Source organism: Barbatula barbatula, assembly GCF_947034865.1.
Source record: "Barbatula barbatula genome assembly, chromosome: 1".
NCBI lineage: Eukaryota > Metazoa > Chordata > Actinopteri > Cypriniformes > Nemacheilidae > Barbatula > Barbatula barbatula.
The window spans coordinates 14,121,453-14,140,783 of record NC_136766.1 but is presented as its reverse complement, the minus strand read 5'-3'; the positions used below and the strand labels follow the sequence as shown (position 1 = coordinate 14,140,783).

The following is a 19,331-nucleotide window of genomic DNA, read 5'->3' as shown; positions in this document are numbered from 1 at the left end:
TATTGCCATTTAATACGCGGCACGAGTGTAGTCCGGCTAGATTCCGGAGAGAGACGCGCGTCAGTGGGAGTCTCGAGCTGAACTGAGAGGATCGAGCTGAAAAGAGCCCAATTTGAGTTTCGGGCGCTGCTCGCTTGAATGAGGAGCATCTACGCATGCGCACTGGCACGTCTCTAAACTTGAGGTGAAGACGGTCCTCGGTCAGGTTAAGGTGACGCTATTCGCCACGGTCGCGGCATCCGGATGAGACACAATTATTGATTGATTTTTTTGGTGACGACTTAAGTAACGGACTGTAATGCGGTTTTCTTTTGTGATTATGATGATTTACGGCTAAGGATGGCTCTTAGTGACAACTTTACTTAAATCATCTGTTGATTAACTGCTCATTTCTCATGCAGGGCTTTCAGAGGGGTTTCCGAAGTACGAGACATAAATCAAGATGTGCAGATGTCTCTGAACTCTAATTGAATTTCGAAGCAACCATTTTAACCCAAACAAAATGTTTTGGTTTCAAAAATCGTGGTTTCTTTTTATTACAACATTCCAAAGAAAACCAAAAACTGCATCTAATGACAAACAACCCAAAACGATTAACGAATAATTGAAACAGCACAAATATGCACATGGATAGATACAATTTGTGCAGCCATCTGCAGTAATTACATGATTTTTTTAAAACACAGGTTAAGTATGCCGCTTTTGGTAGTTTGGCAATCAAATTAACATTTGAAAGTGAAATGAATGTGCATGTTCTTTACAATCACACTATATAAATGTAAAGAGATTTGCAAATAAATGTACACAATGACCAGACCTTCTGTCAGATATATACAGCTTGAAACAAAACCCTTCACAATAAAACAATCAGTAGCACATACAGTGATTAAGTTATGTGGACGCATAATAAATACAAGCAAATGCATCAAATTATAATAAAAAACCCACACTTTTAGTATTGCAAAGACAACCTTCTAGGAATGATTCAGAAAACGAGACACAGGGTTAAATTATTAAAACGTAAACACAGAAGATGTATGCTCATGTTCAGTATGAGCACTGGACATTAATTAGGGATGGAGACTTGACATGCTTCAGAATTGGATTCTGCTTTGATATTGAATGGCATGTTAATATATAGTGCATACAGTCAACAGCTTTGAATTGTCTGAGGGAGTTGTTGGGACTAACCGTTGACAGTTATAGTGGCAGAGTGATGCAATTTCTACCATTTTTGGTTGAACACATCCAAATGGCTAATAAAATCAAAGGCCAACTTTGTTTACAGGCAGAAACGGGTCTTGCTCTATGTAGCTAAATGTGTCAATTTACCGTATGAAACATAGTACAGGGGTTTAGTGAAGTAAAAGAGCTTTCACTCACAGTTGCATCCATACACTAAGTACAAACATAATTAATTCCTTCAAAATGCACCAAGTGTATCTCCAAAGCATGGGATGAAAAGAGAAGAGAAAATTACCAGTTCTATTTCTGCCCACTTGACATTTACCAATGTTACTTTAATAATACAGAAAAGAACACACTCCCTTAAAGAAACAACATGATTATGCTGAAACAAAATACAAAAATGGCACTGAAAGGTATAAACACTTCTTGTCAATGTGCAAACATCCTTATGTGTTAACAGAAACAGAGCTCTTCAACAGATCCACAGAAGTTCATGTCAAAAATCCAGTAGAATCTACTTATTTCTTTCAAGACGGACTCTGATTGCAAAACTTGTTTAATGCATAAAATTGCTCCAGTGTAGGACTATAAATAAATTATTAAATAAAACATTCAATGACATTAATTCATTAATTGTTTTCAGTGTTTACTCATGATGCTGTCTATTTTCTCACATGGCATCAAAATGGAAGCGATGCGCCTCCTGTCTCTTCTCCCGATCATCCGCTTTCTGCAAAACAAACAATCAGAGTTTGTTACAGGCTCTGTAACTTTACAATCCTGACAGCAGGCCCGAGAATCTGGGTCTCACGTGTTAACATTGCCAGGGAGTCGAACACAATACAATGGCATTTGATTCAATGTGAGAGGACCGGATAGACACAAAGAGAGAGACACAGACAGAGAACTCATTACAGACACAATGGCACACTTTACCACAGCAAAATATACCTCTGTGTGCGATCACAGATAGAGCCAACACCAGACACTTGCTGCCTGAGACTGATAATAACACACGTTTGTGAATGTGTGTGTGTGTGCACAGTGATTATCCTGTCTCAGTGATGGCAAAAATGGTGTCTATTCACAGCTAGTATGAGTGACTCACGGATTGGGTCCCTCTGTGAGACACTTGCGACTTGGCTCTCCTGATCTATGAGGGTCACTTGAATGTATTTTTAACTGCATGTGTGTAGTTTCATGCGTAGTAACAGTGAAAAAGCATGTCACTCATTGCCAAAATGGAAAAATCAGAACGGATTACTTTGTTAAAAAAAAGGCGCTGTCAACACCTTTTGTTACCTACTCAAGAGCGACCCAGAGGATATTTATCCCTGAGATGCTACATGTTTTATTTGGTGTATGATACAATACTGAGTCATATTGATATCCCCATTTACCAGTGATGACTTTCATTGCCATAATTGGAGGTTATAGCGCAAATTCCGAATAAACTGAGACACATACCTGTGGGCTCATGTGCCTTACCTGTCCCGTAATTGTTTTTAGTGAGTCACAGGCAAAGTAACAGACACAATCTCTGTTATAAGTGCTTGACTTAAAGGAACAGTACGCCCAAAAATAAAAATGTCTTCATTTAATCACCCTCAAGTTGTTCCAAATCTGTATACTTTTTTCTTTGTTCTCATGATCACAAAGGAAGATGGAAGAATCCTTGTAACCAAACAGTTCTTGGCAACCATTGACTACCATATTAAGAACAATTGCTTTATACATTTCTTTGTTCTGCTGAACACAAAATTATATATTTTAAAGAATGTAGGAAAGCAAACAGTTCTAGGCACTTTTGACTACCATTGCATTTTTCTTCTTCTACGGTAATCATTGGTGGCCAAGAACTCTTTGGTTGACTGATTTGGAACATCTCGAGGGTGAGTAAAACTGTCTCTTTAATTGCACATTTAGATTTGCACAAAAGGAGCATAAACTTTTCAAGCTCTGGATTATTACGTGGCAAGACTCATATGCTGTAGCATATTTGATCATTGGATTTCTCCAAACTTTGTCCAGTCAACTGCCAGCAGAAACATATTTAACTATAACACAGCCAGAGTATCAATAGAAAGTTCAGTGTTTTCACATTGTGATGATTCGATTTTTTATCGGACACTTTGTCATTTTGTACAGTGCTGCATCAATGCGACCTGAAGGCTTTCAAGCCCATATTAAGATTGACATGTGCTTGCCAACATGTACACCTCAAGGCTGAGATGCTCAATTGTTCCCACAACCCAAGAACCGGTGGAGCCATAGGCGATATACAGTACATCAATAACCTGACAGGCTGACATTGACATGACCTGTGTGCATTCCGCAATCTCCCGTGTGGAGGATTAGATGCAGCCGTGTTGATTTGGAGGCATTTTCACACAGACTAGTTCATTTCAAAATCATGCTTTTCTTAAGTGACCTTCAGCTTATTTTATTATAAAAGCCACAGTTTTCCTAGACTATCTTTGAATTTTTATGCATTTTTGTCTCCATTTCAGTTTATCTATTTAATTATATTTAGTTTATAAATGTAACAATACTGTATGATTCTTGTCATTTTTAATGGGTTGCAAGAGTAACGGAGCATATTTTTTACAACCAACCAATCAATAATCTAAAACAAGATAAAACTAATTTTATAAAGAGAATTTGATAAATCCTTCTTTGTAAACATGGCACAGATGCATTTTTTGAACCAAAGATATTTGGATGCAAGGATGCTGCTACGAGAGTTGTGTTCCAGCCTTATGCAGAAATGTAAATGTTAGAGAATACCTCAGCACCTCCCTGTTTCTTCACATTGGACTGACATTGAAGGTCTTTTCTTAATATTGTGGTGCTCTTACAGACATGCAAATGGAACGCTCCGCAGAGATGGAACAATCCTCGTCCTCTTCAAATGCGGTTTTCACAGGCACTAAAGGTTGACCTCTCTTATCGGCTAAATCTACTTCAATTACAAGCTGTCATGGGGCGGTAAAGCAATGAAGATAGAATGCTGGGAGAGGGCGTGCGAGACAGAGAGAGATTACACACTTTCACTTACTGTACATTTAGGCTATGATCACTATAAGCTATATTTATTTGCCAATGCTTACTGTATCTTCAGAAAGAAAGAATGTAAGAAACTTGCAATTTTCATGAGGCGTCACATGAGTATGGGAATCATCCTGTATAACAGGGCTGACATTTCCACAGCTCAACCTAAATAACACAGCTCCACATACAATACATTTGCATGGCAAATTCCATGCATAAACATTTCAACAATGCGGCTTTCCAAACCAAAAATCAAAGCATGTTTGGGTAGCTGCTCTACATTTGGATATTAGAGTCACAAAAACAGAACGATAATGTGTTACAGCCTGGTAATGTAGCACCATGTGATATCAGACCTCCTGCCGTCTACACGGCTTACAGAATCAGATGTTGAGGAGAATCTGAGCTGTGCGATTTCTCTCAGACAGGCGGAGGAAACCATATAATATCTGAATAAAAGAGCAGTGCTTATTGTCACCTGAATGTGTGCATCACTCAATGTGTCTTTAAGCAGTCATGAAGACAAAGAGACAAAATATTCCCTCTCCACGCTTGCCTTCTCTTTAAATCTCTTTCTTTCTTTTTGTCCAATATATAATTGCAGGGCTGAAGAAGAGAGATATGGAGCCAGCATGTTATTTTAATGCAGTGTCAACTCCAATGAAGGTCGTGTAGTGGGAAGCGCTTCCCCGAGCAGAGAGCAATTATGGTTTTCAGCGCGCATAATCAGGCACCCACAGCAGATGGCTTTGAGAGGACGCCAACACCAGAACAGCTCTCCACTCCTCACACACATGCGCACAAGGAGCCCAGCCTGGACCGCCGTGAGAGCTCCAAAAAAGATGGACACAACACAATCGCATTTATAGTTACATTAATGCGTCTCTCAAATACAGGTGCAGGTGTATGGTAAGGTCTTTGATGGAAACATTGCTATACTATAGCTCTGCAAGCCGTGTCTTCTATTTTTACATTACCTTATCCAAACGTGCATTTTGCGCAAATGAAGACACGCCTTTAGGTATATACACTTGTGTCACATTTAAAGGTTCACACATTTAGACTGCACAATAGAAAGCAGAACATAAAACAGTCACCTTCCCACACACGGGGACGTAAACTCACAGGTTTACGCGTGCAAAACTCGCGCATAACACCCTGGAGGACATGCTGTGTGGGATAATGAGGAACAGATTTGATATGCTGAAAGGACAGAACAAAGCAATTAGCGGCATAGCAGTGTGTGTTGAGCACCTTCTGAGAGAGCCTGAGGGCAGGGCCACACACAGACACGCCCATCTGCTCACATCTTCAGCTACATGCTCACAGAGCACACTCAGGTATCCGTGTGAGGTCAAGAATGCTTGATCGGTAGACTAGTCAACAAATAACTAGTTGATGTATCGACTACGGGATCAACATTTTATTTTTATACACTTTAAATTAAGCGTTGCTGCTCGAATTAGAGTTAGCTGAGAGTTTGAATCTCAAGGCTTAATGTTTCAGTGTTTGAAAGTTATTTTGTAGATAAAAATACAATCGTGCCAACATATTAATTTCTTTCATTAGAAAACAGAGTTTAGATAATTTTTTATAATGAATATAAAGCGGCCAATAAGAGTCCAGCATAGATGGAAATTTAGATTCATTCTATTCTGACTGTTAACACCCCCTCTGAAATGTGCATCCTATCGAGGTAAAAAGAAACTGACTCTTACCTAGTCCTACAGGCTGTAATTAGAAACCATTAGCCAACCGGTCATTTAAGCAACCCACCAGCTAGTTGATTTGAAAATAGGTAGTTCTGTTCATCCCTAGTGATGTCACAATCATTGGTTGTGTTACAATCAGCTCAATAGACAGAAGAGAAGTGAAAGAGTGAGTAAGTGCAATGCTTGACTTAGATCAGAGTAACCTACAGATGTATGAGAGAAAAGTTACGGCTGAAAATATAACAAGCAGAAATGAAAAGCATCCAGGATCTCACCTTCTCCTTCCAGTGCAGTATCCCGATGATGACGAGAATAAAGACGCACACGCCAATCAATGCTATCGCAGTCAGTAAGACTATATTACTGGGGGTTAGGTACAGCTTTGCACTCCAACTGCACAGATACGAAACAGGAGAAAGACAGACAATTCGAAAGTTTAGAAACAGCAACACACTCTCAGAGCGTTATTTGTATGTTCTGTGAACGTCATTCTTAAATGAAATCCCAGAAAATATTACACAGAGCAAACCTGCTTTAATACTCAAACAACAGTGACATGTGGAGTTTATATCGCTTAGGAAAAACTTGTCTTAGCCCAGCGTACCTTCACGCTGAAGCTTTAATATCATGACTCAAAGTAGCTGAAAAGGCTAAATATAATCAGTCCTGACATGCTCACTGACAATCTGAGGCATCAGGACATCAAGATGAGCAGGTTTAGAAAATAATAGACGGAGAGCGAGCGAGAGAGCTCAAACGTTCTACATTTACTGGAGAGAACAGAGTGAGACGCACTCGGTTTATCATTATAAATTGTTTGAACGCAAAACGGCAGCTGAAGAAGCCGGAGTGGATGGAGTCTCCGGGGAATTGTGGGAAATCGAGTGAGCTGCTCAAATATTTATGCTAAAGATTGGCGGACAGCTTCATTAAGATACATTTCGTCGGCGCTGGTAAACACATTAAATATTTATGCCCGAGGAAACACCTTCTCACGGTCCTGATTAACTCATGTGATGGATGTGAAACTGCTTTTAATTACTTTGACAGGTTTATCATTATTTGCTTGTCGTGGTGGATTTGGATCTCTGGTGCTATTATCTAATAAGTGAGGGAACTCTTTGTACGGTGTACTTCATAAATCATAAATAATGTCTGTAGTACAGATTTGAAATTTGAGTCTGTGTGTGAGGGTGGGAGTACCTGCGAGGGTCATTCTGTGGGTATGGTATTACAATGAGCTGGGAGTTGGGAATGATAGCGGTCCACTCCTGTTTCCTCATGTCCTACAAGAGAAAAAAAGAGAGTAAATAAACGAGATGGAAAGAGAGAGACAGCGAGAGCGAAAATAACAATATAACAATCAATGTTATGGATATTACAGCACATTCCATTTCAGAAGCAATCCTTTGGCAAATATCTACTATAAATGATCTGCTGTCTCAATGAAATACCAAGGATTTGCAAGAGATTGTCTTGTTGGATAATTGGACAGTATTGAACCCAGTCTTGAGGAGGAGAGGGCATATTTAATACACGTCCATCTATAGCTATTACTTGCATAATGGCTGATGCACTATATCAACATCAATAGCCATCCATTTTGGCATACAATAACAGTGTTTAAAGGGATAGTTTACTCATCTTTTTGTCATTCCAAACCTGTAAGAATTTTTATTTTAGACTGAACCATCCCTTTAACTAAGCATTTGGAAGTAAGAGGGAGAGCTGTGCTTCAGGTACAGCTTTTGCCGAACGTTAAACACAAAGTAAATCTTCTGTGCTATTACTTGAAGAGATGAAGACAGATTAATCTAGAGAATTCAGCATCACTTTAAAGCGCAGGTGGTGGGTGGAGGAGCCTTCTGAAGGCAGGTGATCAAAGCTACACAAATACAAGTTTTAAAAATATCTATAAAGATCCGTTGCTGTGGCTCGGCTAGCCTGCTTACCTCAAACTGTCTGCCACCCAATCGAATCCCTCAACCGCTAACCCTGTTTTATTCCACGTATGATGTCTACTTCAAATGATGCATCTCTCGAATGCAGCAGAAGCGTATGGCCAATTTGTTAAATATTTACTCAAGAAACTAATAAAAATGATGCCCTTATGAAACTGAAGAACCGGGCTGGCAGAAATGAGTGAGCAAATGAAAACATCTTTTCAGTCACGAGCATTCCACTTGCAGTAAATCGCATGGTTTTAGTGCATCCTGCTGATAATAAGCCTGCAAACACGAAGCAGCATCAATAGGTGTCTATTCCCCCAGCTGTTTGCGAAGAAGTTCATTAGAGGAGAGGAAGTCTCTGGGAGCTTTAATGTATTATGAAGACTCTACCTCTATCAATTACAAAGGTAATTTTCCCTCTTCAACTTGTTTCTCGACAGCAATTAGTAGAAAACGTTAAATCTGTCTTTTGGAGGGAATCCTCCAGGGGTACAGATTTTAATTTCCGACAACACATTTATCATAACGCTACGAAAGCAGTATGCACGCACACACAAGCTCAGTAAAAGAAGCGTGTGGGGTCTTGCTCTGCAGTGGTTATTTTAAGCATGTGCCTTTAGTGAGTGTAGATGAGGCTTGCAAATGAAATGGATGTGGTGGTATTTGGTCCTCATCTGGGGAGTTAAGCCTCTGCCTACTGCTGAGGTCAACCGTGGGCACAGGCCGTGAAATAAAGATCTGTCACAGTCAGAGACCCTCTATCGCTGCTCTTAGATCAGCTGAGGCACCCACGCCTTTAAGGGTTATGCGTAGAGGCCCTTGCATTGTGATTATGCAATGCAGAGAACTTGATGGGCCTTTTAAAATTTAGAATAACAACTAGGGCTGTCACAATATCAGATTTTCATTACATGATTATTGTGCCAATAATGATATCGCAATATCTATTCAAGGCTGTTAGTGAAATTCATCTTCAATTTAGTTTATTTTGTGTTCTCTCTTTGTTGGCCAATGAACCATAGTTAAAATAAAAGTATATATGGACTCAAATAGTAAAATGTTAAATGGGTGCAAAACCACCAACTACTTTGTACCAACCTGGTGTCACAGTGTTTACACTAGATCAGTTTGTTGTGTCGCGCCGCATCCAGTGTGGACAAAATGTTTAATTATAATGGGTTTTATAGTCTTTCGTGTGTTGCGTGTCCGCTATAGACACGGTGTCAAGCAGATACTGATCCAGCATTAGTTATGATATTATCATGATGTGTAGTATTAACATTTTACCAATAAAATACCACTAATGTTGCTGTCAATACTATTATACTGCACTTGACTTCACTAAAGAAAAAGAAGGCTTTTTAGCGCAAATAAAGCTCAGCAAACCAAATTTATGATACAGTTCATGTCTTGTTTAAATATTGATTGCAAATATTCTGTTTAATTGTGATTTTTGCCAGCGATTTTAGAAATGTCTGCCTTCCCCTATTCAAGTAGATAGGACTGTGGACTTGTTATGACGTAAATAGCTGCCCAGCGGCATTGCACACATGGCCGCCGTAAATAGAGACTTTAGTTATACTCAAATATGCATTACTCTTCTGAAGAACACCCCTTTACACCTTCCAAATCACGCTGACTTTAAACGATGTGAAATAAAAATATTGAATATCTGTGTGTGGTGAAATTCTACTGTGTTATATCCCTTCATCTATGCAATGAACATTCTTTTGACTTCACAGCCAGAGTAGTACTGAAGCACCCAAATATTTGAGATTGAAAAGCGACAGAGAAAACTGAAGAGTTTTTCCATTTGCACACCAGTTCAGAGCCCAACCCTCAGCTACTGTATCAGCGGGAACGGTGAGTATGCTGTACAGAAACATTCATCTGTGTCACAAAAACAACCACATATGCAGAGCCTTTGTTAGAAAACACTCTGACAAACTCTTCTGCTCTCATTCCCCTTTGTTTTTGAAGGATACAAAAAAACAACACGGCAAATTGCTGTACTGTATGTGAGCTTTGCCCATCCACGAGATCTGTAAACGTGTGTATGTATGAGCGTGTATCTGTGCGTGAAAATGTGTGTTGGTAAATCAAATCTGCAATTCTAATCGCTGTTTGATAAAGACCTCTGTTTAGCTCACTGACAGCAGAGGAAGTCGACGTCTTACATTTCAATGAGCAGCACTGGATACATTTTTGAGGAAGTGGTGGGAAGGAGAGAGTCTCGGGAGATTTCAATTGCAATTTTTTCAACTACAAGCAGATGACGGTGAAATGATGGAAAAACAACCAACAATAATAATAATAATTTCTTCCAAATGTCTTTTTCTTTGGAAATTAAATGACCTTGACGTTGCAAGTTAATCTACAGAAGGTGTAAGAGCTGATGTGGTTGACTATAATCAGCTGTTAATCAGGCATTTATACAGCACGTTAGAAACAGTTTTTTTTCTCCTCTCAGACACAGTAAGAGCAAGCAGGTAGAAATAAACCAGGCCATCTGCATGCTCTTCCCCTCCTGGGGCTTGTCTGCTCATGATTCCCACCTCCCTCACTCCATATGCTGTGAGTGTGTGAGCATGTGTGAGAATGTATGTCTGTACCTTCACTCCAGGGGGCCGGGGGATGCCCACGAACAGGTGATCCAGGAAGTTGGCGCTGCGCCCCAGACCCAGCACTGTGTAGGGCAGCTGGAGAGAGAGATGAGCCGACTGGCTGAGCTGCCCGGCTGCAGAGAGAGAGATAGAGAGAGAGAGGGGATCGGGATGGAATCGTAAAAGTGGAGATAGTAAGATGGAGGAGTAAAAGGTAAGCGGGTGAACGGCAAAGTGTGTGGGGAGGGAAAAGTAGAAATGCAGTGAAAATAGGAACAGTACATGAACAGGTAGGAGAGGAGGAGGAGTAGATGGAGGAGAAGGGAACAGAACAAAGACTTGCCATTAGTGTTATTCATAAACAAGCCTTAATAAAATGTTACATCATTTTTATAAGTTACATACACTTTTTAAAGACTTGTTATGCCAATTTGATTGTACTTAATGGAACAGTTCACCCCAAAATTTAAATTCTGTCATAATAAACCCTCAAGTTGTTCCGAATCTGTATACATTTATTTCTTCTAATGAACACAGATAAAGATATTTGGAAGAATGCTTGTACCCAAACACTTTTTGGCCACCATTGATTGACTATCAAAAAATACCTAAAAACTGCTTTATAAATGTATTGGATTTGTTTAACACAAAAGAAGATATTTTGAAGAATGTAGGCACGCAAACAGTTCTGGGGTACATTTGACAACCATTGTGATAGTCAATAGTATCCAAGAACTGTTTGGTTATAAAGAAAATTATTCCAAGTATCTCTGTGTTTATCAGAACCAAGACATGTATACAGATTTAGAACAACTCGAGGAAGTAAATGTGACATAACTCTCATTTTTGGGTAAACTGTCCTTTTAAAAACTTAAGGCAGCTATTTTTTTGATCTAGAGCAAATGGCCAGAATGTGAAAAACAAGATTTTTCAGCCAAAAGTAACAAGGATTTATAAGTACACTGGGTCAGTAAATTATGCTACGGTTTGGTAGCAGTCCATCTGTGCTGGATAAAACTAAAGCTAATGCCTGAGGTCTTACTCTAGGCGTCAGAGTTTACAACACAAGGGTACTTGAAATCAATCCGAACTAACAGTTGGTCCACTTTATGTGTCCTTTTGAAACACACTCCATCTGGGGAACAGTCATTTTGTAAGAGATGCCAGGACTGCCTTAATTAAGGAACAATGAGATGTGCATAAGCTTATTTCCCATTATAGCAAAGAGGAAAGAGAGATTGAGAGGGAGAGTGGACTGTGTGCTTATAACGTCCATATTGGCACATACTGTATTGAAATTCTGGATATGATTTGTGAATCCATTAGGCCTAATGATGAAAAATGTACAAAGAGTGTATTTCTCTGTCCAGGAAAGAACTCCTTAGATAAAACAAGACCAGTGCAGTCCTGCTCCTTTGGACATGCTACTAAATGTAGACAATGTCAATATTACAGAAGGTTCTGAATGATCCAAAGAAGTAATTTGCATCAATACTAATACTCTCTCTCTCTCTCTCTCTCTCTCTCTCTCTCTGTCTCTCTCTCTCTCTGTCTGTGTATGATGGACAGTGTGCTTCTTTACGAAATGCCCAATTCTGGTAAGATGTCAGTGTTACAGTAGGTTTGGACAAAGTTAATATAATTAATCAGTACAAAAATGAGGTATGTGTCAAAGTATCAGATCTATACTTTCCGCCTTGTTGTGTATACGTGACCACTGACATGCAAAACGAATGTTTACCTGAACAATTATTTCAAGTACCCTAAGTCTACAGTAAATGTCATTGTTTTCTTTAAGCTTTCATAATCCTTGTCCCATCAGACATGCACATGGTTCAGTGGTGTAGGTCCTCAAACCAAGGTGCTTTAATTTCATTTGTTAACAAGCATATTAATATTTTAGAAATACGAGCTTGGTAGCATTTTAGTTTTTGCTGCGGTATTATCTTTTTTTCACTATATTGCCTGCTGAGATGTTGATATTGTGATATCCCAGTATGGTTTCATAATCTTCTGTAGAATATTTGTTCTTCTTAGTTCAGTGCACTGCAATCAATCAAACGTTGAAGCTCATAAAGACATAACTCTCACTGCGTTCTTCACTAAACAACACTACTCAACTGAAGAAAAATCAATTTAGCCACATTATTTTGTGCTATGTATATTTGTAAACTGAAACAAACACTCTCTTGCGATAGTGTAAAATTGTTTGGCTAGAGTCTGGTTTGGTCGACCAAAACAACAATGTGTGCAGGGTGATGTGTTGCCCACACAAGTGAGTGTGTCCAAATCTTCTCTTGGGACACAAAGAGGATTGAGCCAAATACAGGCAGAGGTGTGATACAAGCTAATAGAGCTGTGGTTTTCCTCCTAAACTGACACCCACTCACTCAACTACACTCTCTACAAGTGTAAGGGCACACATTCTCTCAAAATCTACAGCTGTACTGCCATTTAGGTAGAGTATGCACTCTTATGCAGAGAGAGAGAGAGAGAGAGAGAATCTCTAAGAGGTAGGGGGAAAGCATTTTTGAGAGCGAGTGAGAAAAAGGATAAATGGCTGACCAGTATACCTGTCTCTAACTTTACAAATACTCTCTAGCCGCAATACACACTGGATAAATAGACTGCAAGAAATACAATACATTGCATTAGAAGCAAACACAGAGTGAAAGCAGATTTAAGTGTTCACGCGCACACACACACAGTCATCCTAAACCCAACAGCCCAGATCATCTCCCCAAGCAAACCTGTTTGTTAAATGATCTTGGGTCTAGCGTCGCTATGGAAACCATTCTTTGCCCTGTCGATTGGGCGCTTGTGGAGCGATAAAAGGAACAAATGGTGGCGATGCTGCCTGGGCCTGAGGGATTAGAGAGGTTAGAGAGAAACCTCTCCGCTTGCTGAGCCACAGAGTCAAAATGGCGGCCTGATCCAGACACTGATTTGTGTGTAGCGACACGTGTCTGCTCGGAGGGAGATAAGTAGAGGCTTCCAGAGAGCCCCAGCAGCATTTCCCATCTTATCACGACACCGTCACGCAAAACAGCAGAGCGAAAACATGGCCACTTAAACCAGAATGAAATAACGGGCACGGGGAACGGAAGATAAACAATTTGAGCAACTAAAAGACATGAAATGATTAAAGATTCACAAATCTTCTGTACTTGCTTTCTTACTACTTCCCAAAATTTTCATCCGACTTTGTGCTAACAGGCCTTTACTTGATTTGTGTCCTGTTTACAGATAATCTGCTACTAATGTTTCTCACCAGGGACCCTTTAGAAGCTTCTTGACAACAAACTACAAAAATAACCATATTCCAAAATGACCAAGGCACAATTGTGCAAAAAATATTACATTAAAGCAACAAAACTTTAAACAATGTCTGAAAAGTACATTTTTTTTATAAAAACATCCATAAAAGGCCATTACAATCCAAACTCACATAAACAATCAAAGCGACATCCAGATCCCTGAAAGCCCTCAACCACCAACAGACAACACCTAGGCTGTGAAATGCCTCTTTTGGCTTAAAATACTTATGTCTGCATTTACTGCATACACATGCAGTGAAAATTAGTGCTGAAAAGAGGAGGACAAAGCTGTATTTCCTACTGACCTTATTGCATATGCAATACAAACTTTATGGTTGGAGAGTATTTAAATTAATCACACAACAAGATTTACGGTTTCATCATTGTACTGCTATTTGTGGCTTTATTTAGCACCCCAAAAAAGCATGTCTTAAATTTACGCTGCTCTCAGTACTCTCATTTGCGCTTTTTGACATTTGAAATACCTGTTTAGTACTGTCATGAAACTGCCCTAAGTCTCGGAGCAGTTTCATGACAAGTACATATGGGTAGCCACGATGTAATTGTATATCAACAACACACTAAAAGAACATCACTTTACACTGGACAAAAATAGCTAATTTGAAATCACAAAATTGAAAAAACAAAACAATTATATTAATTTAGAATTATCATTTAAAATAAAAGTAAAATAATATATATCATTTGATGAGCTTCGCTAAACGTTGTTGTGATAAATCTGAAATGTAAATGAAATGCTTTTATGAAACAATTAAATGAGCTGCATTAAATTATGTTGTACAAAGCCAATACAAGCACTATTGGGAGTTATAGCTTTGGTACACACTCCTGTACATAATAATAATCTTCTAGAACTCTCACTGTATATTTTTATTGATTACTGTAATGATTACAAATGCCTGGTCAACATATAACCTACTTTATTGCACCAATAATGCTGCTCTGAATCTTCAGTCTTGTAACAGCTAAAGAGAGAGAGACAGAGACAGCGGTGTAATTATAGAAGAAAGACTTGCATCAGGTCAAACCTCTCTCTTTCTCCTGCTATGCATGTGAGCGGTAAAAATAATGAAATAACTTCAAGTTGTCCTATAGCAGAAACAAGGTTTTCAGATCTATTACAGAGAAAACAGCTTGAAAAGGAAGGTCATTATCAGTATACGTCTCCAGATCCATTGTTCTTCATGGGGAGAAAGCTGATGATACGGTATGTGTGATAATGAGTGTAAACGCTCTCGCTTTATGATTTTGATGGATTGGGATGGAGTGAGACACGGAGACAGAGGGGAAAGTTATACCAGCCGAGATGAAAAAAACCCTTCCGTCGCGCTGTCACCATGACGATCGACAACGTGATAAAGACATATGTACTCGGAGTCAGGACGAGTGTGTCTGCTCATATTATAAGCTGAGTGATTAAAAAGAAAGTGATTTCCGCTCACAGGAGAGAATAGATGGTTGGAGAGAGATGGAGGGATAGAGCATAATCCGGCGGGCTTGTGTACACGCAAGGGTCTATATTCGCTGCGGTGGAGAGTGAGGTTTGGGGATTCGGAGAGGAACAAAAACGGTGATCGATACTAATCGCACTTCTCACTCTTGCGGCTGTGCTCAACTACACTTCACTTTACATTTAGTCAGTTAGCTTTACAGCCTATATGTGCCAGGGCCAATGAGGAGGAACAGAGACAAAACAGTTACAGGTATTAGACTTTAAACATGCATCAGATTGAAACTGCGTAAAAAACGGATGCTTTTCCAAGCATGATGGATAAGAGCCCACCCACATAGAACCTGTGCCTGCATAACTTCATAGAACTTCACTTCACTTTTCAGACTTCCACACAGTTCTTCTTTTCATTACATTTCACACAACATCGTCTAGCCCTTGGACGTTTGTTTATGAAATTTTTGGGCTAATATAACTGTGCTTTCAGCTACAAATAAGACCGCCGAGATCTGTTTACCATATTTAATCATTTTAAATCCATTCCCCAGGAATCTGCAGATATTCCTCCAAAAATCAATACAGGAAATGCTAAACAATCAGCAGATTCTTTCCGGGTTTGGATAAAGGCCGGGTATACAGAGGAAATTTAAGAATTTGTCTGTTCGTGTCCCTCATTTTGAAGATTCATTATATGCCACATTCATTTGGCTAATTAATGAGACCCGGTCATATCGATCTGCATCTTCTCTTCGTCCCCATCAGTCCCTGCTCTGCATCCTCTCGTGTTTGCTTCCGTACTTCACCCTTGCCTGCTCATATTCTTTCTGGTTATTTACACCACTCATTCCTAAGCCTTGCACCCCAAGGGTCCACCCAAATAAACAAGCATGAAAACAGCACTCTGAAGTACCTTATCATCTTGAGATGTGATTTAAGAGGCTTCCCACACATACATTACATACACAAATTTACCTTCAGACAACATACAACGCGCATAAAAGTAAAGAAAGAGGAGTATTGAGTGTGACATTTATAAACACAGAAAACATTTGGTGCGACATTGGCTAGTTGTATGTTTTTTATCATTTTGTATTAAAATGTTTATTTTGTGTCAGTATTTACCTAGCAGACAAATTATTTCTTAAACGAACAGTTTATCATAGAATGACATTTTTGCCATTATTTACTCACCCTCATGCTGTCATAGTTGTGAACACATTTGTAGCACATTTACATTTGCATTTGTAATGCAAGAGAACAGAGACCCAGTGACCCACTCCAAAAAGTGCATATATCCATCATAAAAGTAATCCACGCTGCTCCAGGGTTACATGTCTCATGACACGAATCATACATTTGTGAGCACAATCGATAACAATTTTGAGCTAACGTAATCATGTTTGGATGGGAACACGATTATCACTGTTCTCACTTAAAATGGCCACGCCCAGGCTCAACAAATCTTAAAACTAAGTTTTTGCTCACAAATGTATCGTTTTTTGTCAAGAAAAATGTTTTAACCCTGGACATTTAACCTTGGAGTCGTATGTATTACTTTTATGACAGATATATGCGCTCTATTCAGTGCCATTGCCAAGCTGTAAAGAGCCAGGATATCATTTAATATACCTCCAATTGTGATCCACTAAAAGTTATATACACCTGTGACGGCTTGAGGATCCAAAAGAACTCTTAAAGGGATAAAACACCCAAAAATGACAATTATATTATTATTTACTCTCTAGTTATTCACTATCTTGTTATTACATTACAAACAACAGCAGTAGCCATTTAGTTGCCTTGGTTTTAGAAGTGAATGGCTACGTCCGTTGTTAGAAGATTAACATTCTCCAAAATATCTTAAGAAAGAAAGTCATACAGGTATGAAATGACAAGAGTGAGTAAATGATGAAAACATTTTCATCTATGGGACAACTTTCACTTTGATCGGTCAATCTAGAGTATTGCTCATCGAACTGTATGTTCTATTTAAATTAGGCAGATTGAGTACATAACATAACAAACAGATTTAACAGAGAGTTATTATAGTAATTATTTCATTAACTTGAAAACCAAAATCATTTCAGTTGCTTTAAACTGATTTAAGACTAATACATGAATAAATGTTGCCGTCACAGCATATGTAGTTACTTACTTTGTCCTCAGTTACTTTGACCTTAAACAAAGAGAGAGTGAACGAGTGCAGACAGCAGCAGAAATACCACCGTCTCCTTGTCCTGAGCTCCAGTCTAAATGTGCAATAAGTCTTGCTGTGCTGTGTTTCATTATTGGCCAATGAGAGCCCGGGGGAATAAGAGCCTCAGCAGATCCCTAATACAACCTGCCCTGCTCTCCAATCCCCACATAACATACACCCCATTACTGTCCTTCAACTGACCCCAGACACCCGACACAATCTCTCCAATTACAGCAGGACATTGATCACAGAGCAGTAGTTAGAAGTTCAGCTCCGGAGCACACAGGGACGATGGGGCCGCTGTGTCACTAAAGGGCTAAAAGTTTCTGCGCCGAAACCAAGATTGCTTTTATTTATCTGTTCCACTGTGTTTTCTGTGCGAGTGTTAACTACTCACTGTCTCTCCAGAATTCTATCCACCTGCAACGCTTTATGTGAGCTTTCGTGTGAAGATCAAGTGACAGACCGATATAGACAGGTTGAGCAGGCAGATAGCCAGACAAAATTTCATATTCAAATGTATTTTGAACATTTGTATTCGGCTTCCAGAGCAGTGGTAGAAAAAAGAAAAAAAACAATCAAGAACAATATACCCACTGTAATATTTTCATTTCAGACCGCTGTCTCTAAATTTGTCATTTAACCCAGACACCGTTGGACACGGAAGTGACAGTGACATTTCTTTCAATGCCAAACAAATATAATTAACCTTTATGCTGTGCCTGCTTTTAAAGCTCTCATTTATGCCTTATGATTATTGCTTTATAGACGAAGAAAAGAAAGAAAGAGAGAGAGAGAGAGAGAGAGAGAGAGAGAGATAGGAAAGGACAATGGGAAGCGAGATATTAAAGATAACAGAAACTTCTGACCAGTGAAGGATTATGCAATAAAAGTAGAGAACGAGTTACAATTTCTTTAGACAGATCTCTGAGACTAGTGTGGAAAGTCTGGTAAAAGCATAACGTAATTCATCTTGAAAAAATATCTTTCTATAAGCATGCAGCACGGAAGCTCCCCAAATCCATTATTTCCAGTTATCTGCAGATAATTTTTGTCCTTTAAGCCATTTATTCATTTATCTTTGAAATAGCTCTGTCACAACCTGTTCTCTGCTGGGAAAATGACCAACTTTTCAGTACAGTCTCCGCCTCACACAGGCCCACACAAAAGATACGAACACACACGTGGCATCAGACATCACGTATGATAATAAGTCTCACAGCACAGGCCCAAACCTTCCATCTGTTTATGTAATGTCTCCACTGAGAGCTCAAGGTCAGTCATGCATTTCAAAAAAGACTTTGAAAGAAAGTTGTGTTTGTGTTGTTAATCTGATCTGCGTAAGAAAGGTGGAACAGGGTCATTCGTACCTCCGTCTCTGATCTTGAATTTGGTCGATCGGAAACCTCGAGGGCACTCACATACAATATAAACACCAAGCATTGAGGAAACAAAACATCTTACACAAACAACACTCAAAAACCGGTCATACTGATGTATGCTTTGTTATCTCTAGAATAGGTCAGTTTGATGGACCAGGATGACAGTATGTACAGTACTATAGTGGCGCTTTCCAATGCATGGCACCGTCAGGTTTAGTACGACTAGGCTCGGTACAGCTCACTTCACTTCGGCTTAGTTTGCTTTTCCACAGCAGTTTAAAAACCGCTTCAAAGTGGGTGAGGATTATAAACTTATCATCATAGTTGGACCGTCTCTACTGTCGTAGCATCAATGTGAACGCGTCATTAACACGTCACATTTTGGTATCGGTACAGTGCTCAACTGAGGTGGTACTAAAAAGGCATCAGGTACTAGGTACTGTACCAGTGGAAAACCCTAT

At 39.3% G+C, this 19,331-nt stretch overlaps 1 protein-coding gene across 2 annotated transcripts in view; it reads right to left on the bottom strand.

Annotated features, from left to right (window-relative positions):
* Window positions 1-490: 490 nt before the first annotated feature.
* Window positions 491-19,331, bottom strand: part of itfg1 (integrin alpha FG-GAP repeat containing 1) — a 110,623-nt gene continuing 91,782 nt past the window's right edge. For both annotated transcript variants that reach the window (XM_079456883.1, XM_079456882.1), the window contains 4 exons: window positions 10,513-10,637; window positions 7,155-7,237; window positions 6,227-6,344; window positions 491-1,918 (listed from right to left, as the gene is read on the bottom strand). In XM_079456883.1, coding sequence (XP_079313009.1) covers window positions 1,859-1,918; window positions 6,227-6,344; window positions 7,155-7,237; window positions 10,513-10,637 — 386 coding nt within the window. In that variant the 3' untranslated portion in view covers window positions 491-1,858. The remainder of the gene's footprint in view (window positions 1,919-6,226; window positions 6,345-7,154; window positions 7,238-10,512; window positions 10,638-19,331) is intronic.